Below are 23,757 nucleotides of genomic sequence, written 5' to 3'. Positions count from 1 at the left end.
GATGAAATGTCTGTCGCTATCGTTTTATTACCCAGGCCTAGCTGTGGTGGAGTCTGTGATTTTCAAAGTGGTTCCAGATTAAAGACGAAGGAAACTGGTGCAGTGCGTAATCCTGTGAAATGTCATCTCATTGATATCAGTTTAACCGTTTGCTTTCTCTAAACCTTAGAGTTGCAACAAGTTGCTTCTAATATAAGTCATACTGCTGCTGCTTTTAGGGGTGCAAATGTTCTTTTTTTTAACCCAATTGGCAACCTCATGTATCAGTAATCAATTAGTCAATAACACGAAATGAAATCTTCATTCTGTGTTCTGATGTAGAGGCTTTCCTTAACGACTTATGTCATGTGACATGGGCCCCTCTAATGGCACAGAAAATCAGCTACTGGACCAGTATGATGTTGTTTTTAGCACACGTCCACTCGCCTTCAAAATAAGAGCTCAGGCCAGTAGGCATTAAGCATCACAGAGACTTTCTCATGGTGCCACTTGACTAGCTAAATTCACACAATGTTCTCTGCTCGTCAACACTCAACAGCCAGTAGCCAAGGTGAAGGAATTTTCTCCCATGTGTTCTCACTTACTTACAATACAATGCCCACTACTATGTCTACTGAGGCTGACCAACTAACTGATTTCAAATCGCAGTTTTAAACAATGAAATTAGCAAATTGCAAAAAAAATGCAGCTTAGAATATAAGTGATGCAGTACGTGTGACCCTGTATTTAAACTGTTGTGTCAAGTTTTACCCATTCATGCTTCTGCTGGTGGGATTGTCAAGCCTATGATGGTGTCTCTTGTGGTAAAGCTTCTACACATGCTTTCAATTTATTACACAGCAAATATATTCAACCAAAAATGTACTTTTAGACAATATACTACAAATCAAATTGCAATCTCTAAAAATTGCAGAGATATGTCCCCCAAATTGTTCAGCCCTACCTGTGTCCATGGCCCACAGGTCCGGCATCATTATTTTTCTTCAGAATCAGTTTCTGGTTTGAACATGTGTGGGTAAATATTACAATAACACAACTTCCCAATGTGTAGCGTAGAGTAGTTTTACAGCATTTGAGTTTGTGTACATTTGAGATGTGTAGAGCACAGTTTAGAGCCCTTTTAAGATTGGAGGGGATTATTTTAATAAAAAAAATAATAATAAATGTTTATTTTTGATACACAGAGATATGTTTCTAAGGGTTTAGTCAATGACTGGAGACAGACTTTAACACAGCAGATTGGTGTGATTGCTACACAACTAGTGGCCTGAAGTATGTCAAAGTTTTTAAAAAATTACCCATGTAATTAAGGGCTCAATAAAGGAGGGAAACGGAAGGCTGGTTAAAAACTAAACAAAATGAAAGCAAGATCTATAAGTCAACAGTACAGGGGATAAAGAAGTGAAGGAAGAAAGGATGAATATTTGGCCGAAAAAAGGCTGACCACAGAAAAAAAAAAAAAATGTAGGATGATTAAAAGATAAAATGACAGACATAAAGAAGCCTGGAACATTTTGACACTGAATATATGTAGTTGATATGACACCCTGTACCAACACTGAAATCCAGCAGTGCCAAAACCAAAGCTGAGCCACTTTCTGTAGATGTCAGCTGCTACATCTGATAAAATTAGGACTGATTTATACAATTTTCCAAATCTGTGTTGATGTGAATTTTATCTTGGCATTACAAGATATTGTGAGCATTTGTGGCTGCTTGGATTAATGCAGAACCTCTTGAATGTTGCTGTCCATCAACCGCTTGCTCGAAAAAACACACTGTAATGTGCAGGCACATTGCAACAAATGAGTTTTTCTCTTCAGTGGAGCCAACGCCGAGATAATAGGCTTCTACACAAGTCCAAAGACTAACGAGGGTCAGTGAGGACATGGAGGAAAACTAACAGGGTAACAGATCTGCATAAACACACTTACAGCGAAAGGCTGGCTCACACACATCTGCATGCTAAATTAAGTAGCATCCACAATGAGTACGACGCACATGCACTCATGCACAAACTCGCACACGCATGCAGTCGGTTGTCTTCAAACAACGGTGAAGAAGACATACATTTTCGCCCTGGGTCATGAATTAACACACTCCCACACAGCTGACAAAAAGGTGCACAAAAACATGTAGCCGAGCATATTCATGGATGGCCTTGATATGCATATGTGCAAATATCTCAAGACAAAGAGGCAACATTAAGCAGGAGACGAGTGGTGGTAAATGAGAGCTTGGCTTAGTGTGGCGCTGTTAAGCCTCTGCATTTTGAAATGTTTCTTGGAGGGTTTACACGAGGAGGGTTTGTTTCATAGCCTCTCCTCCCTTCTTTCTCTAACCCCCCGCTGCTCCGCCGGCAACCAACCCTCTCCATCCCCAGCGCTGTAGCTCCCCACTTTCTGTTCTCCACTCTACTGCCTTTAGCCTCCTTCTGTCTGTTCTCCTCATGCAACTGGCAGAGGAGGAGAGCCTCTAACACCACTGCAACAGCTTCAGTCTGGTCTGGAGCAGTGGTAAGGTCAGGATTTCTCACATGCACACATGGCTTCGTCACAAAACAGGCCGACATATGCAACGAACGCATACATATGTACACCCTGAAGTGTTCTATAATTTCAACACCATAACAGCCTGCTTCATGAAAACCTCTTCAATCAAGTGGTTTTTCTATACAGGAAAGTGTCAATCAAAACACCTCTTTGCTTGTTAAAACAGGCCGAAGCTTTGTATTCAGTGCTTAACATGCTTGTAAAAAAACATTTCTGAAATGTTCTGAACATTGTTCTACATCAAGGTTGGCAGAATGATTGCTTCCCAAGGAGATATCGTACTCTCTCGCATGCTATTGCTTTAATATACTCTTGCACATGAACAGCATGGAATAAATGAGGGTTATGTAGGACAGGCGGTAGGTTGTTGACCTTTGTTTTGTGTGGTGTAATTAGGATATTTGGTTGCCTATTTCAACACACTGAAGAGGAGGAGGAGGGTCTGTGTGTGTGTGTGCATGTGTCTGCTTTAGTGATTGAGCTGTAAACTGGGAGAGAAGAGAGAGAAGGAGAATGTACAGCAGCCTGTAAAGAGAAAGAGATGGCGAAAGAAGACAAAGCAGGGAGGGGAAAGATTGGATAATAGCGAAATAAAAGAAACTGAAGAGAAAGACAAAACAGATGAGCCACAGAGGAACATGGGAGATGAGGGTGGAAAAAAAAAAGAACATGTTGAGACAGGAGGATGAGAGAGAGAGGAAAAAAAAAAAAGAAAGAGAGAGAGAGCGAGAAAGAGTGGTGGTGGTGGTGGGGGGAGAGCAGAGGTCTCCTAACCTGGTGCGACGGGGCGTGTGCTTGTAAATAAACATCAGCCTGAGATTATTCCGAGCACGGAAGCCCAGACTGTGGGGCCCTGAGGTCAGAGTGGGCCCATACCTGGCTCGCTCTCATACAAACACACACACACACACACACACACGCGCACACACACACACACACACACACACATCTACGTCCACACCTACAGAGACTTTGTGTTGAGAGCGAAGCCAATTCAAATACCGGTGCATGCACACAAACACATGACAACAGACACATACATTGGGAGCATCACAATCTACATGCATGCATCCAAACACACACACACCAATCTGCACGTTCACACACACACACACAAACCTAAATATAAACTGACAAATGCACACAAACACATTCATACACACTAAATCTAGCAAGACAAAAAAAAAAAGAAGAAAAAAGATTTAAACAAAGGGAATGTGCACATTGCTGCAGTACCCACACAGTGCCCAGAAAACATTCCACACAATCCCAAACACACACACACACACACACACACACACATGCACACAGACACACACACACAGTTAACACCCCAGATGTCTGCAGACATCCAGTCATCCGTAGCTCAGACGCTGTGTGTCATCCATCTCATTTTTTGTTCTTCCCTTATTGTTTTTGAGAAACCGACTGATGAGTCCAGACACTGGGATGCAGGATTATTCACAGTGACATAATATGTCGCTAGATTCACAGCACACTCACACTAATCCAGCAACTACATCTCGCATCCTCGAAATCAAAAACAGCGCAGAGTGGGCCACCTTTGGCTGAACCTCCTTGTGATTTTCAAGGTCTCTCCATAAGTCAGCAACATACTTTTAGACTTTAAAATTTTTTTTTTAATAAGGTCTCTGCCCTAAGAGAAGTGTGTCTGTTTTAAAGGAAAGTAAACCTAAAACATAATTTGCACATGAGAGATGTAACTGTAGCGTGGAAAGACTGTGGTCTATGACTTTCTCTGAAATAATGACAGCTCACATCAATGGCAAACCTGCTTCACGTGAACGAGTATGCAACTTTCGTAACACCACGATGAAATCAAAGTTCTTAGAAAAACAAGCTGACAATCAAACTAAAATTTGGTGATCCAGGTGAATCATGTTGTGTGTAATTAGGGGTTTCTTGAGGCCCCCCAAAAAACCTTTAACATTACTGACTAGTGCTATCTGCATCAGAACATACGTTTTACCGTTAACTGATAGATGACAGACCGATGAATGTACTTACTGTTCAATGCTGGGGGAAAGGTACAACTTCGGAAAGACTTGGGTAGCTTCAGCATCCTCAAAGCTCACTGAGAGAAGGGCCACATCCTCTCCAGGGTCCAGCGCTGTGTCCTATGCAAGAGAAAGACAGAATGGCAATGTCATCAAGCATATCATCAAACTCTCATGGGTTTTGCAGACATTGAAAGTGGACAGCGGGCACTCACACGATTCTGTACTGAATACAATAGCTACATGCTGGTTTGCAGTACAGATGCTCACAGCGACCCTGATGTTGAACACAGCAAAGCATACAGGGCTTCTGTTAATGTTTCCAAAAGGTTGGCTGTGACTTTGCACTTTTTCTAGGATACAATAGCTGGTTACAGGTTGGGCCATAACACCGTTTCAATGTGATTATTCCTGAGGCGTGCCAACACAGTGAGTGGACATAGCCCGTTTCTGGAGAAATAAGAACTATGAAATTGAAATATCTGAAATTGGGCAGGGTCGACTTCAAAAGGTGTGGACGACAAAGAATCTCCTTGTAAACGCTCTCCTAAAAGCCAGCATTTGCTTAAAGCACTATTTGTTTTTTCCGGATCATGTGCGGACAGTCCCTTTGCAGTGCAGACAGTCCGTGGAATCACAATTTTCAGGCTGCACTCGGAAGTCAGCTGAGGGGTAAACGCACACTTTCCCAGACTTAGGCGGACTGCAAAATATACATGAAAACATAAACTTGCCTTTGTAAAAGTCTTCGGAAATCTCTTATTTTGCGTTTCTTTTTTCGACTAAAACATCTCAACAAATGGATGCCATGAAATTCACATGTCAAGATCTCCTGACTTTATTTTTTTTTTTTTTTATTACATTTTCATGACAACTGTTACACGCATTGGCATCAAATTTGGTCAGAATTGTGACTGGTCTAATTCTCATCTGTGGCCATGCTTCATATTTGGTGCCAATTGTTAAACGTTAGCGTACTAACATGTTTAAGTAAGATGGTGAACATACCTGCTGACATACGTATCTATTCACGGCCATTTTGAGCACGCCATCATTAACTGAATCAATACAGCTGTTTACAAAGGCTGCATAACATTTGCAATTTATTCATGTGACATTCATGTAGGCCAAGTCGTCTTTTAAGGTTAAAGCATATGTTCTTCCTTTTATAAGTGCTTTACTGTTGTGATTAGGATTGCAAAATGAAGGTGACGTAGACTCTACAGTATCTGAATAACATCACATGTAGACACAAATGGAGGACTGAAACTGCCAGTGTTGCTATGCTAACACGATGCTTCCACTATGCTGGTTGTGTACGTGATCAAGCAGTAATTTAGCTTAATAGAAAATTAAGGTATACTGCACCTATCTAAAAAAAAAAAGAAAAAAAAAAGAGTTATTTTTAAGTTTTGTAATATTAATTGCTGAAAAGCTAAACCTTAACAGATTTTATGACAGCACTGAAATTCAGAAAAAAAGCAGTACCCTGGGGATTGTACATTTCTGAGTGTACACAACAAGTGTGCAAGTCCCAAAATACCGAAGGAGATAAAAAAGCAAAAGAGGAAAGACACCAGAAGAAACATCTGTTTTGTTTCATGCCACATTAGCTTCAACAGCTGCACTATGAGGCTGAGCTGATGACTGGGAGCACCAATCAAATCATGTGTGAGATGGATGCAGAGGCCACCCGGAGCTGCTCACTACAACCCTCATCTGTCTCTCTGAGGTTCTAATTTCTGATTCTGTGATGTTTTTCCTAGAGCATGGCTACTTCCCAGGCACTATCATTAGTGCAATTCCACATCAAGTACCATTCTGGACTCTCTCTCCCGACAGAGGCTCGGCAGCGTTAATCAAATGTCTTACAGATGGTTTGAACTCATCCATTTGTTATAATCGCTGCCCGCTGTGGTGAGAGGAAATCTAACCACCATACATGATGGACAGAGGCACAGCGCAACCAGTTTGCAGCAAAACAGCCTCTAACTTGATCAGGCTTATTAACTAATTAAACACGCTTTGGTCTGCTGATAACAAAACCAAACTGACCACTGGTTTGAAAAATATAGGCCTGAGTGGGCGGAAAAATAAATTCCTTCACTGAACATATTCTCTGTAAGTGGAGTGGAAGTAATTTCTCTGCATGTAATCTAATGATTTTGGCCATTTTGCTTAATTAAAGAAAAAAAACTAATGAATTAATCAAAATCAATAAAATCAATAAAAATTAGTGGCTGCCTCAAGTGTATGACAAATGTCAGAGGCACAGGCAGCATGGATATGGCATGCACATAAAAGGCTCTTTAATGAGCAGTTCTTGAATCTACAATGCAACACACTGCAACACATGCTGATACAAGTCACAGCAAGGGCTGAAGCTCTGCTCACTGTCACGCAGTCTGCCTTGTCGCAGCAGATACATTAGGGGGTAAAGACATAATAAGTAGAAGGGAGGCAGAGAAAGACAACAGGGTGTGTGGCATCCAAAAGTGTTGCCTGATGGAATCAGCTCACATCAATATAGTGTGCATCAGTAAACAAGAACTGCTCTCTGTCTCACAGCAGCGCTTGCGGCTTCTGCCGCTGACGATATGGGACAGATAGGAACAGGCATGGAGACGTGGGGCTGGGGTGGGCGTGGGGTTTGGAAAAAGATTGTTTTGCTCCAGTTTGTAGCTGTCAAGTCCCGTTCTCATCTTTAAAGGTGATTTAATGGATGCCTCCTTTGGACTGGGAGAGAGTAAACAGATGGATGAGAACCAACAGGAAGGTGAGAGGGCCAAAAGAGGAACATGGGACAGCTCTGCATGGGCTGCAGTGGACCATCCCTCGATTCGGTCAGACCAAGGGCGCCGTTGAAGGGAGAGCCTTTTTGTGGAATGATTCAGACTCCTCATGTCCCAGAAGACAGCGAAGAGCTGTCACAAGTCATATTGTATCAGTGAGACAAACAAACCAAAACTAAAGGCAGACCCTTTAACTTTTAGCTATTGCCATTCTAAATTAATGTGCTGTGCAAGAAAGCTGTACTACATAGATAAAAATAGTTGTTTTGTCTTGTTTCGTTAAGGATAACTAAATATCAAAGTTTCCTACGACTATTTTACAACCGTACTTTTATGTAAAACTGAAAGGTAACAAACATGCTTCACATACTGTTATCCACGGCTGATCACAGGCATCTTTTCCCACATATTAAGTGTTATGTAAAAAAAAAAGAAAAAAGTCTACAGTCATGCTGTTGGCTTTGTGGGCTGATTTTAGCCTGAACAATAATTTCATGGAAATGCTAATGACAGCTTTCAAGAATGTTTATCAAGTTCACCATCACAGTTTAGCATGTTAGCATGGTGCTCACTGACACGCACTATACACAAGGCACAGCTGAGGCTGACATGAATGTTGTTCATTTTGCAGATACTATAAAAACTGTAGTTCCTTGCATGTCCACTGGCTTCAAATCCCCATAGACCCCCATGTTATAATGGCTAACTTAACAGCAGACACAAACATGTTACCTGCCTGGTACACATAACTGCTTTGGTCTTTATGGCGAACTTGACAACTGTACAGGGGGAGACTTTTTTTTATATTTATACAACTCACCCATTTAACTTTTATTAAGGCTTAAAGTTAGGCATAATTCAAAGTGGATAGGTGTAATCATAGAACAGTCCTTGGCCCACAGAGCTGTAGCTCAAGCTGTATCTTTTTGCTCATTTCAGTCAAGAGTTAGGCAAATCTTTGGGTGGCATCACGGATGGTTGAGTTTATGACCAAACAACATAAACTGTATGTGAAGATGGACAAAGTATTAAAGTGCTTAAGAATGTGCCCTGATAAATACGTATGAAGAAATGTCACCAAAATGAAGATATTACAAATCATGCAGAGGGTATATGAACACGTGTACCACATTTCATACAAATTCATCCAGTGCTCATTTAAAGGCACAAATGCAACCTCATATTTGTCCTAGAGAAAAATGTCAAGGGTTCATCATAGTCACTAGACTTAATCCTAGGGACCATCAATGTCTGTACAAAATGTCATGGAAATTCATTCAGTGACTGCCGAGACTAAACGACGACTAAAGAACCAACTAACTGATCAACCGAAACTAAACTGTGGCTGATAATATCTTTAAATGTTCCACAAGAGTACAAGAAAACAAGATGCCAAGGCAGGGTTCTTCCTTGTATCTCTGAGTGAATAGAGGGGACAGGCTACAACATAGATGTTTTTCTTCTTCTTTTTTTCTTTTGGACAATGTTTGAGTAGATACAAAGGTCATTTAAACAATTTGTGACCTTAGGACTGTCTAATTGTCGCAAACAGACAGCTGTTCTCGCCATCATCGTCACTGAAGAAAGGATAACAAATCAATAAGTATGTTTTTTTTACAGCCTTCATATCCATGTTCCCTGAACCCCCATGACCTATTGCTTTAAGTGCTCAAACTCATAAACCCTAGTGAATAATAAAAAATACTGTGGCTTTGCATGAGTGCTGAGAGTGAAATGAAGATGTTTGTCTCTGAAGCTCTCTCGCTGCTCAACTTTCATTATGCAATTTTCTGGAGAAAAAAAAAAAGTTTCTTCTTTAGTGGGTTGTTTAAAGTAAATTAAAGTGCAGAGGGGCAATACAAATGATTTACTTGACAGCTGGTTTTGATTATGGAATACACAGTGTGCTGAAGGGGTGTCCTTGTAGTGTGGTGGTAATTTAGAGGTATTTGAAAACTCTCTGATGCTTTTCTTCTCTCAAAACTTTGCAAATCTATACAGGAAGCTTGTGAAAAGATATCCCAATGAGAACAAAAGTTGACCTTTTAACCTGCTTGCCTTGAAACCATTACTTAAATTGAAACAGGGGAGCATTTCCTTCTGTAATGAAATAAAAGCCCCCAAATGGCCATTAATGTTTTTCCCTTTTAACCAAATACACTTGAGGGCAACTGCTGCTTGCTTATGTAAAGAGTTAGTCGAGAAGGAACATTAAAAAAAGCCTTCGCTCCACAGGCCACAGGCAGGGCCTTAATGAAGAGACTTCTTCATCAGTAAATAATGAGCACTGAAATGGCCTCAGTCAGAGGACTGCAAGACAAGGAGGGCGTCCTGCAGGGGTGGTGGTTGTACGTTGAGGCAGTATTTACTACATGCCCCCAGAGAATGTGACTCAAGCGCTCAAGGACTAGTTTTAAGAAAGCGAGTGAAGAGCACGTACATGTGTGTGTGTGGACATCAAGGTTAGAGGGTGCCTCCAAGTCAAACCCTTTCACGTGGCCACCACCCCATGTCTTCCATCCTCCTTACTCTTTCAGACACATAAACCGCGCACACACACACACACACACACGCACACACACACATACATACACACACACAGAGACACTTTTCCTTGTGTCCGTCCTTGTGTTTCCTGATGCCCCGGCCTCTGGCATCTCCTCTGTGTCGCATGTGACAGTTTGGAAATGTGACAGCTGTCCTTATGCCAGACCAAGTCTGGCCAAAGTCATAACACACACAAACACACTCATCCGCGAACGCTACACAGGGGCTCTACTGCAGGGCTCATACGGAGGAGGTAAGGGCACTTTGTCCGCCTTCTTCGCCCAACTTTAAATGTCATGCCCAACGTAATGGGGTGGCTTGACTGACAGCAGGGCTGTTGTGTGAGGACGTGTCCAGCTTCTAGGCGAGCAGCTTTGAGTGCCCCTGTACATATGCTGGACACAGTGCTTTATCCTTGCACAAGTAGTAATGGGCAAGCATTTTGGACGCCACAAGAAAAACCCCAAAACTACAATGGTCAGTGGCTGAAATCCAGGTGGGAGATTTTGAGGAATCCTATTAGTGCACTTTGTGATTAGGAATAACTAAAAACCTTGAGAAGGTTCAGTCTCATCTCACAAGAATCAACACTAGCTTCAAGCAGTAGGGGATGGATTTTGGGTGTATTATTTCAAATTAAGGAAAACAATTTTGTTAAGTTTATAAAATACGTCCAATGCAAATGCAGCAGTCAGCCACCTAATTGGGGTGATGGATGATTAGTTAAGACAGTCTGCTATGCTGTAACAACAAGGACCCCTAGAATGAGTTGCAGCCATCATTATCCAATTGCAGAGCCACAGACCTACTTCACTTATGTACTTCCAATCCAACATGTGGCACTTATCAGCCAAAGAAATTACAACAGCATTTTACAGCGGAAGTTGCAGACGTGCCAATGTGCGCCATCTGGAGGCAAGGAAAGTAAACGCTCCTGCTCTTTATACACTTGAGCCACCTGCAGGCAATGTGTTAACACCTGCAGTTGTTTCATTGTAACATACATCTTTACATGTTTTGTGTGTGCTTGGGCGTTTAATGTCTTACATTCTATATTGTAACCCTGAATAATCTGTCAAAAACAGGAAAGAGTGATGAGTTCAAGCTAATCTGGGTGACACAGCATTTCCTCTGACCTTTACGACGGGCTTCCTGGTGTGACAAAGTTCACTCCTTTTGGCTGAACATATACATTTTGGCATTATTGAATTCTCAGAGTTGGCATTGAGATATAAAATCAAGTTCTTCTACAGAAAGAATAAGAATGTCTTACACTGTTGCCCATATATAATAATAAGTTTTGCATTTTGTAATGTTGAACTGCACAACATTCTGCTATTCAGCTCTGCATGTATCAGTTGCCATTCAGGTGTATATAAAAAGTATTTATATTGTGGCTCCAAATTAAAAGAAACTGACTCAATGAAGTGCTGGAAAATCAAATCCACGTGATTTGTTTAACAGGTGCTCTTTATTCAGGAGTCTTCTTTCACTTCATTTGGTGGAAATAGCTGTCATTCTCAAACAAATACACTTCAATGTCATCTTGTAACAAACGTCGACAATCATCTGTGTTCAATGTCAAGAGTTTTTCCCAGAGAAGAAACAAAAACCATTGACCAGCATAACACATTAAATACTTTGAGTCCTTCAGCAGAATGTCGTGAATGAATGTCTGACATACTGAGTTATGTGTTTGTGTCAGCCTTTTCATAGGTTTGACAGAGACTTACGCCATCACACCCTGAGGGAAGGAAGCGCAGGGTCAAGGTGGTAGCTGCCAAAATGTCCCATTGCATGACATGAAATGTTCTGATTGAGAAAGAGAGTTGAGGATATTGCTCCTAATGATGTGCTGCTGCTGCTGCTGCTGCTGCTGCTTGTGGGGAGGGGATGAGTAGAGCAGTGGTGTTCTCAGGGGCCTTGATGATACCACTCCCTACACCTCTAAATACAGAGCATGCAAGAGCAAGAGCAAGTCACCACAACCCAAGTGGCACGCATGTCCAAGACGACCTAGCATCCCCCTCTGAATTATCTGTCCTCTCCTGTGTCTTTTCCGAACCCTCCTCTGCAACAACTCTTAGCTCATGCAGCAGCTTGGGCAGCTAGATGATTAACCAGCCAACTTTGTGTCACCTCATAGTTGTACCCCGTGCCAGGGATTATTTTTGACATGAGGACAATGGGCTAGTGATTACAGAGCACACATAGTCTACCTGGAACCATGTTGGTAGAACAGCACCCAAACACACCTAAACACTGCCCTGTTGCCACAGTCACAAAGGCTTTGTGCAACGGGTGTGTTTGCAAACTGAATAATACAAACATGCTTGTGTGTGTGTGTGTGTGTGCCTCTCTCTGTGGAGAATACAAAGTTATTAACGGAATGGGTGTAGCCAGAAAAGATAATCTATCCAAAAGTAGTTACCAGAATGTTCCTTACTCAGTCAGTTAGCAACAGCGGCTATGTAGCTACGCTGAACGAAAGAATAAAAGCTAATTCTGCAGACTTCAGCTGTGGCACTGACTGCGTTAAAATGTGAATATACATGCACATTTTAACAAAGTCTTATAATACGAAATGTAAAATAATTAAGTTAGCAAAAGAAATGATACAAAAGGCAAAATGATACTGTCGTCCATAATTTCAGTATGTGAAACCAAGCTTTTTCAGTTTCGGTGGTATTCATGATGAGTCAATAAATCGGTCTAATCCCATAATGGAAATAAACGCATTTGAGACAAATGGAAACAGGTCACAAGTGCAACGTGTTGCCAAAGCATTAACCAATAGTGTCTCCACCCCAAAAAGCCACATGCTTAGCATCCTTTGCTTGGAAATAAGACAGAATGAGACATCTACTACTTAGTCATAACCATGTGATCGAATATTTTATCCAATGTAAAATGGATGATATACAGATTAGTGTATGATGACGCAACCAGCATGGACAGCTGGGACGAACGTCCCTGTCAACCCTCCTTCCTTTCCTGGGATTCTTCTGTGTTTTACCCTGCTCTACTGCTGTCAGTTTAAACATCTTCCCAAGATGTCTTGTATTTTTAACGTACATGAGGTTGGCAATACATTGTTTGACAGTAGACATACTTGGGCCTATTTGATATGTTTGCTACGTTTGCCCTCATGTTGCTGGACAGCCCTGCATGCTCAATGTACAATTTGTGTAGGGCCCCACCTCCCCCTACGTTTCAAATCAGGTGTCAGTGTTTACAACCTCGATGGGAGCATGAAGCAGAAACATTCTTCTGGTCACAAAATGGGAAGGCAGAAACCCTATGACAGTGAATGGTTGCAGCTTGGACACGATAACAGCATTGTGCATACACATGCATTCATATGCATGTGTATAATGTGAAAATAGTGATTTCCAGTAGTGACCCCTGTGGGGACCAATACCGATAATATATGTGCATGATTGGACCCCTAATAAGGACATATAATTTTAAAACAAGGCCATTAATATTTAGTCCCACATTCAAGATTAAGTTACAACTCTGGATTAATGCAAGATGGAAAACAATGGACTGACATTTGCTGTTTATTAAACATGTCATATCTAAGTAAATAAGAAAAATTATCCAAGATCCAAAAAATGAATCAGAGATCATAATGCAATATTGCAAACTACTTTACACATGTTAAAAACTTCAGTTTGCATTGTACATAGCCATAAACCCTCTACTTACATACTTGCTTGGCCACCAGCCAAATGTCTTTATGTTGTTTGTGACAATAACTGGCAGATGACCAATAAATGTGCCACTGAGACACTTAGGCGAGAGGGTGAAATTTCACTGACACACGAGTCATATGTGTGACTGTGGCCAAGTGTTACTGATAGTGTGTCACTGATAACATGTCACTGCAATGATCTGGCCTGTGCTGTACAGTCTGTGCAGATCCTAAGTGTGTGATGCTGAAGCTCGAAGCCACAAGGGTGACTCAAGTATGTGACTTTGCATGTAGATAACTACATGTCTGTGTGTTTCAAGAAATAAATAAATCCCTGTATAATGTTCATACTCATGACACAATAGAGTGACCTGTAGGTCAAGTGTCATTTGCCTTACACTTGACAGAGACGGTATAATGTCCAGCATCATTAAACTTCTAATTTACAACAGGTTTCTTTGTGCTGGGTTATCTTACCTGACTTGTGAGACAAAATGAAAAAGCCACTCAGGGCTCACTGCAAATTTTTTCCGCTAAAAAGAGGACTTACTTTGTGGCATTTTCTGGGGCTGATAATTGTAATTGCATTAATATTGCTTCACTAACACTGTTGCAGGGTGTTTTTGTCCCACTGAACTGTTAATGAGCCTATTCCGGTCATTTGCACCATTGTAGCCCCTTACCCCCAGTTGGGACCAATTGGATGCCGGGCTTAAATAACCATGAAATCACAAATCATTTGGTTCATGACAAAAATTTTAGTTTTCGAGAGGATTTATCTCAGCTCTGAAGAAACGACTCAAACATATACGTTTATTATATTTCATATCTGTAAAATCTCCGTTCAACACATCTGCGCTTTATTAGAGTTATTTTTAAAAACATTTTCTTCAAAAATGTGTGTACAGTGAAACCATTAAATGAAATAGTGAGTTTAGATATTTTTGATCAAATGGTGTGTGTTTGTTTGGCTGCACTTGAATTCTGTCTAAGGATTTAACCACATTTGGCAACAATGATGTAATACCACCAAACCTTGTGTGGACGGCAGAACATGTTTCTAACTTTTCTAAGGTGTAGCCGACTGGAGTTGTTTAAAAACAACACAGAAGCAGCAGTAGCTTGGTGCAGGCGGCAGATTCACTCTTATCTTTACTGTTTTTGATAAGACGTAATTGCAATCTATGATACTACATAGGAGCTATCGAAAAATGAAGGAGAAGAAAATGAAGGAATAGTGAGAAGGGGAAACCTCGGCAGAGATGATCCTATGTATTGTGGAGCTTTTTGAAGTCATTGGTAAACCAAAGGCCAAGACTCACAAATGAGCAGAGACAAGCAACATATAGCAACACAATTTCACCCTGAAGCCATCAAAGGCACAGAGAAGGACAAGAATTTTAGACTTAAATGAAAGCTGACTAACATCAGGACTGAAGTGAGACAAAAACAAAATCAAAAAAACAACAAAGGATTAGGAAGAAGAACATCTGGAGGTGTTACAGAAAAATAACATATAGATAGTGTACAACTTGACAGAGAGCGAGGGCGGAAAGTAGGCCAGATGGAAGTAATTCCATGGAGGCGTGGAGAAGTGTGGGGGGGGACGGAGGAGGAAGGAGAGGAGGGTGGGGGGGTATTCTCCTGAGACTGTAATGCTGGAAACCTCTGATGCTCAGCTGGGGGTACAAGCAGGTGGGTGGGAATCTTCGTTTGGAGACTCAGTGTGGGTGGTTATGGAAGGGGGGGGAGGAGTCAGGGTGGATGATGGTGGATGGTAGATCCGCAGAGTGAGACAGGAGGCAGGCATGACCTTTGGTATCAAGGAGTCATTTTGGGGTCACTGGAGCATTGGCGCTCTCTAACCAACCCATCCTAAGGCTGTGATTTCTCTTTAACGGCCTCACTCCGCAGAGGATGCTGAGGTGCGCTCCTTCACCTCCTTAAATAACATTTTACCATTTACTTCCACGCTACAAAAAGGAGGTGACGAAAGCGTCAAATGTTACATGGCTTCTCAGATGCTGGCACAAGATATTTCATCATTTCCCCATATGGAAGATGAGTGTTTTATCTATTTATATGTACTCACGGGGATATAATGAACATCAATAAACGGGGGGTTGGGGAAGCTTTTTTTTTTTTTTCCACCACTGGGCAAAAGTGGAATCGTTCTTTAAATAAAGAGAAAATGAGAAAACCACGATGGTTTAAATGCAAGAGCAAGAAATGCTCCGCTCACTGAATATGCTGCATGTTTTCAGCATAAAAGCGCATTCGAAACAGAAAAAAGCTAATTAACAATGACAAACAAGTGGCCTCAAGTGTCATCGCCGCTAAGATGAGACGTAGAAAATCTGTTCCCTGATTACATATCTGCTATGACATCATGATGCAAGGGATGACTCAGATACAGTGAGGAATATGTTGTTTATCATGTGCAAACAATTATCAATTCATCAGCGTCAGAGGCGTTCTGTGGCATTAGTCACCGCATATGGTCCCACACCTAGCTATGATATGATACGGAAAGACTTAATAGGCCAAATGTGTGTCATCATCAGTGGAATGAGAGTGTGCCAAGGTGTTTCTGATGAATTCTCACTTCTGATGAAGACCACGTAGTAGCTTCGGTTGGCGGTGCTGCATGAAGGCAAATTACTATGGGAAACAAGACAAATATGGACGAGGAAAGGCAGGAGCTGTTATAAAGCGAAGAGAAAAGAAAGAAAGAAAAGGTCAAGGAGCTCACGTTTTCTGTTGTTGCTAAGCATCTCATCATGCAGCGAGGCTCTGGTGCCACTAGTCATGTGTCACAACAAGGAATGATGGAGAATGCCTGACTCCCCCACCTTAGGGCATGACCTTTCTGACAGCCCCGTCTGTCAATGCAGCACCAGGGTTGATGCTACGATGATGGGTCAGTGGATGGAAGTGCAGTGGAGGTGAAGACGTGCTACATAAAGCAACTGCCACCTGGTTCCAAATGAACAACCCAAACCCTCTGACCTTGTCACATCTCAATATTGCATCTCCTGAATGCAAGCAGTGAGAACTCTAATGACGCAAAGAAAAGCATCATGACATATAAACAGAAAGGACAGTTTGGATGCTCTGCACAGTTGCTATTCATTGTAATTAGAGGTCTGCTCAGGTTGGAACAGGGTGGAGCGTTGCTAAAAATGATCCAAGCTTGCCAGACACTATGTACTAACAAGAATAATAACTGTCCGGGACATGGTAACATACAATGTGAAAAATGTCTTAATAGTACGATATGTGCTTCCTCTACTGTCTCTCAAACAACACCATCACAAGCAAACGGTCCTCTTGAGTCACAACAATAACGTAAGCTGTCGCAGTTTCACTGGCAACGCCCACACGTGTGAGCTTTTCTGGTCGAATCCAATGAATAACGGCAGCAGCAGCTGATGACAAAATAAGGCAGAAGACAGGTAGACGTACTATTTAAGTGATATGAATTTGTGGCTGCATACCAAACCTATTCCAGCACCTGAGAAAAAAGCCAAATGGGAGCAGTACGTGTCTCTTCAAGATGAAGATGCTAGCTCCTGATCCGAATCCAGAACAACAGCTAAAAGTCAGATAACATTAGCTGCTTCATTTTCCAATTATTGCCTGCATAGGAAGACAGAGCACCAGTGGAAGCAAATTACAGGATGGGTTCGTACTTTTATATTAAGAAAGACGTGGTATCCAACCTTGTAAGTGCTGCTATTTTGTTCTTGTTACACAGCAGCTCCTGATGCTTCTCTTTACAATGTTTGCACAATGTAAATGGATAATAACGCTGATTGAGGTACTTTTCTTGCACATATAGTCCTAGCTACTGCGGAAGGACATACAGACTATTTTTGAATCACAGTTTGTCTTGAGTTAATGAAGAGATTAAAAAGCTGATTGACTCATCTATAAAATATTTATTGCAAGTTTTTTTTGGTCCTATCACCCAGCTTTAAGTGCAGGCCTCAGTCTTTGCATAATCAGACCCACCTCATGTAGGTTGCGGGTATAAGCCAGATATTGACCGATTATCTCAGTCGACATTCTCCCCCGCCTTCCGCTATCTTTGTGTTACCATTTTCTTCGCCCCAGAAAGGAACAAAAGCAACCTCGGGGCAGCAACCTAATGCACTGAATAAAAAAACTGAAATGAAAGTTTTGCAAAGGATTTGGATCGTGCAGTCGGGCAGCTCTGCGTGTTTTTTTTGTGGTGGATTACCCATTTTAATCACAGCACTAGTCTCTCTGCATGCAAATGTTCCACCACAAGAATCACTATTTTGAGTCAACACCGAAGCCACAACCTTTGTTAAGCCCCACCCACGAAGACTGAGATTGGTTTAGAGAAATATGAACAAGCCAGGGTGTTTTTCACCCTTATAGCTGAATGATAATGAGGTGCAGCCAGGCCACTATGTCCTACAGAATGGCAAAGCAAGACTAGTCTCTGAAAGTATTTGTGACACCAACTGTTCCCTTTTCCTGTGAACCAAACAGAATTAACAAAATCAAGAATGTGCTTTTGGTTTCCTGTGAGCTTTGGTCTGCTTTGTTGGACGGATGTCGCCGTTGTTGGACAACAAGCATCTCCAGTGTCCAACCAGAAGCCCTTTGTCATGACAGTCATTCTGACCTCTGATGGCAGGAAAAAGCAGAGGTGTGACAACTAATGGTTTTCAGTAATGGCTGCTTTTCATTCCTGTGTGCTGTCTGGATGTTTCAGTAAACACTCAACCATGCTCCTTTGGTTAATGAACGCAGGCAAGTTTGTATCCATATTGATCCTTCTCAGCCTCTTCCCAGTTCATAACTGGGAGCAGTGCAACAGTTCTTCTTTCAGAACTTCTCTGCCCCTACTCTACCTCTAGGGGTCTCAGATCTTCTAAACAGCTGCTGCTGCTAACAGTTACATATTCAGGGCTGGTTGGATCCACTTTGCAGTGGCAGTTTCACAGCTTTAAAACAGCCTTCCTCTTTCAGTCAAATGTCCCTCCTCCACTGACATTTTTCAGAAAAATCAAGACCTGCATGCTTTCAATGGCTTCTGGTAGCTGTTACTGGTCTTAATATTATTGTATTTATAATCATTTTATTTCAGAGACTAATCCTACAAATGTTTTTCCTGTTTGTCTTGATTTTTAATAATTAATATATTTTTTCTAGTTTTCTGTCTTGCTTTTTTCCACATATTTTGTTGCCTATCTTAATACACATACAGCACTTTGGTCAACTCAGGTTGTTTTAAAATGTGCTGTACAAATAAACTTGACTTGGTTCCTGGTTGATGGTATCTCGTGAGTTGCACGAGCTGCTTGTGCTCGTGCGCATGCTTGTGTCAGGACAACACAGGGACCCATTCATTAAAACACTGCTCCACAGCGCTACTAGCAGTCCAAAACTCCACAGGGGACCAATGAACAAGCATACACAATATCTGGACCTTGGTAGTGGTGCATTTAGACAGAATGCAGGCCCTTTTTAATGGTGCTTGTGGTGTGAAAATATGTAAGGTGATCCGCTTTTGTAACCAAATGGCGTATCAAAATAAACAGCAGAGCAAGAGCGGTAGTCGATCATTATGATAATGAAAACAGATAACCATAACGCTGATGAAAAAGTATGCAATTGTCTACTTGTGGAATGCTATTGTCCGTCTGCTAGACAGCCCAGTTACAGCAGCTTATGCATGTCACCCTGCCGCATTATTTCAAGTCCTGCCTGATTTTCCTGCCAAAGCTGCCCTGCCCTGACAGGTGCAGCAAGACAGGAGTGAGGGAGATGTGTATCAAGCCTCCACATGCCCACACAGTTTTCACACGTCTTGTTGATATGGTATAAGTGTTATACCGCTGTGTTTGAGTATTGTGCATCCTGTCCTCTTTGCTTTGTGTTTCTAATTCCTTGTGTGTATGTTCCAAAAAGGACCAGTCAAAGGTGTAAAACCACTCTGGGCCAGTGCAATAAAAATAATTAAAATAAAGAGATGAACGATTATTAACTTTATAGGCTGGTTGAACATTTAATATTTTTATTAACACCTTCTCAGAAACTAAAAACAAGTTCGGTCAACAGCAAAGTGCTACTGCAGGTTACCAGTAATGGTTATGTCACACAAGTTCAAATATTTACATTTGGCTCTGTGGGTGTTTCAGGGTGTGGGCATCACTAACCACAAATTGATATTTACAAGAACATGGATCAAGTACTTTTTGGTTTCCATGGGCTTTCTATTTTTAGGATTTAGATGAAGGTTGCAGTATATTCAGCTGTCTACATGCGCAGTCATATCTATTTCAGGCGATACGCTGGAGTCATACTGTGCAGTAATGCAAAATGACCTCACACTCCTCATGACTTTGGGACACAATGCCTTTTAGATCAGCATGATGAATTAATTCTGTGTGGTTTACTGCGTGCCGTACCAGAAGGTTAGCACAAGAGCTGGGCTGAAACAGCTCCTTATTTTGAGACTTATCTGAAATTTACTGAAGCCATTTTGCATTTCCAGCAGAGAACTGAAACTTTGAGAAAACTACAATGTTTTCTTGGGCTCATTTCCACAATAAATACTGCACGCACACTGTAATTTATGTCAGCTGTGCTAAAAGCATTGGATAGGATTATTTTTATTAATAGTTTCTCAAGAGTGTTTCTTGCTCATTTTCTAACTGTAGCATTGACAATATTCAGTCACAACTGATGGCACCAAGTCATAACAACAATGATCATGCATTTAAAGGTTTCACTCATGAAAATCCATTTTTTTGTTTGTTTTGTGGTTATCATAAACTAAGAGGTGTAAAGCAGAAGCTGTTAAGATATGAAGACATTTACTTTTGCCATTACTCAAGCCACCCCCACAACTACACGGCCTTCAAGCTCTACAGGCCATTAAGAATTCTACTGAGCTGCTGAGTTAAAACAGAGAAACCGATTGTTGTCTCGCTCAAACTTTGTGTAATCCTGTCCACTGTCTACTCACTGCTTGCGATTGGAGCCATTCGGACTGAGCAACAGTCCACCAGGTTTCCTGTCTTTCTAGAGCTGCTCCTGCTAATGTCTCAGTCACAAGCAAAGTTTACCAAATGCTCTGCTGTTTGCTACAAAAGTAAAGCTAAGAGTCTTCATGCACACCCAGCATCTAAGGAACTAAAGATCCAGTGCATTGTTTTTGTATTTTTGATGGCAATGTCATCACATTTGGAACAATCCTTAGCGTTAGCACATTGTGGCTAACCAAACCTTTAGCTGTAATTGTATTGGAACAGGTCAGATCTCCGTGACAACTGTATATCTGAGGGACCTTAAGAGATGGTGGAAACTTTAAGACAGATTTGAAGCCAATAAACAGTGACTATGTGGGTTATTGTGTTGTCATGGCAGCTGTTGTCCTTCAGTCTTAAACTCAGCCTTTGTTTACATCGGTTTACTTCTCTCCTGCTCTCTGTGCTCACTAATGCTGCATTTTAATATTCAGTTCCCAATAAAGTTGTTCTCTTTTACATATTTTACTGTTTCGATTGTCACACATGAAACAAGTATGAAATAGTGAAAGTCCATTAACGTCAGTCACTTTGGAGCCATTTCCCAATCTGCTGCTCACCACACAAGTGATCACTACAAGAAACTATTTTATAACCACAATGTCATCTGACAAGCTCACCAGACACGAGTTAAAAACAAGAGCTGCGCTGTGCCCGATTGTTTAGATTTTAAAGTTAATTAAATGTAATACTGGCAGGTTTGAAGGTCACAGAATGTTCTTGTACACCATAAAGGAGCTCTGGTTACTGTACTGGCACAAGAAGTAACATACCTACCTTTTTTTTTTTTTTTGCTTTGCTTTTGAAGAGAAAGCAGCAAATTTGCAGCTGTGTAGTATCGAAAGGTTTCCACTGCAACAGGTGCTTCTTCAGGGATGTCTCAGAGATCGCTGACATGCACCACCGATTAAAAACATCATTCTGTCTACATCTGTGATACTAGCCTTCAACATTATTTGCTTACACGCTAGTACCCAGGTGTCCTTTGATTTCAGTACTTTGGACACCGTATGGCTGCGCTGTACTTTCTTTGTGACAGCCTGAAACCTGAGCGAGATGAAAGCACGTTATTATTAACAAAAGCAGCTTCATCCAGACTCCCTTTAACTTTCTCATCATGTGACATTTTCTCAGAGGGCTGAACGCTGTGGAGAGCCAGATGTTAAACCACCTGGCAGTAATCACAGCAGGGACCTCAAATCCACTGAGTTTGTGAACGAGACAATCAGGTTTACAATTCTGGACCTCCAAAGATGTCAATCAACTCCTAACAATCACTGACTTAGATAAAGAAATGACAGCTACGATTATTATCAGTGTCCTTCTTTGTCATCGTGGATTACACACTTTAGACAACAAGGTGAACTCATTTACGCTGGTTTTTATGAAAAGAAAAAAATCAGCAAATGCTTGTTTGTAAAGACACAGTTTGTCCTTGTAAAACGGAAATGCTACAAATTCGTTGAAACTAATTTTTGTCAATGGAGCATTAGTTTTTTTAGCTTCTAAATTGTTTGTGGGACTGTTAAAATGGTTAAATGCTTCAATTGTGTGCAATAGTGTGATTTTTACAATGCATTCTCACACCAAAACGTGCAATAGCTACGCCGGTACACTGCATAAAATGTATTAGTTTCACAAAAAAGGGTGCGTATTTGTGAGATGCTTATATTTAAATATATTGTATTTGGCCCACAGTTTTTGTTGTCGGCCTGCATCTGCACCACTTGATAAGACTCGTCCGCTTTGCATAAAAATACAGCAATTAAAAGACTTGAAGGGCAGCTGTGGCAATAATTTCTACACTTTAAGTTTTCTTTCGCTGTTCACTCTTGTTTTCTGTTATTAGTCATTTTCAGTTCCTGTTTGCTTTGGTTTATGCCTGCTCTGCAAATGTTTAGATAAAGATAATGATTCGGGGTTAATATAATATCATTCCACAGGTACAAACCACAATGCTTCGGTTGTTTTCTAGGCTTTTGCAGACGTTTTGGGCTGTAGACCAACATTGCTAATACACATTTTGGCCTGACACTGGACTGCATTTTTTATTAATCTTGTACAACGTGTTAACTCACGCTACACATTTTAATCGGCCTTCCTACACAGTCAGAACCTGCGACTTCTCTGCTCACACTGTCAATCAACCAGCCGTCATGTGGAGCTGAATGGAAACACCAAGGCCCGGTCGGTTTGGTAAAGTAGGGGCGATGTTTGCGCCACTGCTGTCTTTGAAAGTTGACTTAAGTTCCTGATGAGTGTATTGTACTTGCCTAATAGACATTTATAATTGATTTATTTTATACTTTAGAGCTCAGTGTTGTTTGTATTGAGAACATGCAGAATTTTAACTGTTAAAGTAAAAATTAAGGTCAATTAGGAACTTGTACAATTGATAGATAACACATCTTGTTTTAATACAAAACATTAATTTTAATATTATTAGAAATAAATACTACAGTTCAGTGTAGCAGTAATGAGCATGTCATTACACAGTTTTTACACAGATCTTTTATACTAACCTAATCAGAGAGGCCTCCGGTCCTCTCGCCCTGACATCACAACAAGGGCTGATGTAACACTTACGTTGAATAATAACCCACAATCCACCGACCACGGTATCCTTCTCTTTTGCAACTGCATCCAGTGTCTTGCAACAGAGGAGTTTCAGTTGCTGTGTCAGCAAACTCAGGACAGGAGTGAGCATTTCCTGCCATCAGTTTGGACTCAAAACCTTTAAGGGTCAGATTTTTTTTTACCATATTTGGTGTTGTTTCCTAATAAAATTGATTGAAAATAAGCTATTTCATATAACACATACACTATTTAATGTCTATCCAATTACTATTGCAGTAATTACAAATTTGTTATAAAGATAAAATGATGTCCTCGGAATAAAATAAATAAATAAATAAAAGAATATTTTGACACTTTCTACACTCTCACTTCATATTTCTGTTTTAGACCTTTTATTCCTGACATTTAAATTCATCTTCAAGAGCATACCAAGCTATAATACATCCACCGTTTAAAAGCCACATAATTGTTTATCTGCATGGAAGCATTGGCTGGCCTTTTCAGATT

The 23,757-nt window shown here is 41.0% G+C and overlaps 1 protein-coding gene across 3 annotated transcripts in view; it reads right to left on the bottom strand.

Annotated features, from left to right (window-relative positions):
• babam2 (BRISC and BRCA1 A complex member 2) overlaps positions 1-23,757 on the bottom strand; it is a 77,988-nt gene that overhangs the window by 12,249 nt on the left and 41,982 nt on the right. For all 3 annotated transcript variants that reach the window (XM_008297065.1, XM_008297066.1, XM_008297067.1), the window contains exon 7: positions 4,581-4,690. In XM_008297065.1, coding sequence (XP_008295287.1) covers positions 4,581-4,690 — 110 coding nt within the window. The remainder of the gene's footprint in view (positions 1-4,580; positions 4,691-23,757) is intronic.

The sequence above is a fragment of the Stegastes partitus genome, unplaced genomic scaffold (genome assembly GCF_000690725.1).
Source record: "Stegastes partitus isolate 25-593 unplaced genomic scaffold, Stegastes_partitus-1.0.2 Scaffold1182, whole genome shotgun sequence".
Taxonomy (NCBI): Eukaryota; Metazoa; Chordata; class Actinopteri; family Pomacentridae; genus Stegastes; species Stegastes partitus.
This window is presented reverse-complemented; position numbering and strand designations above follow the sequence as displayed.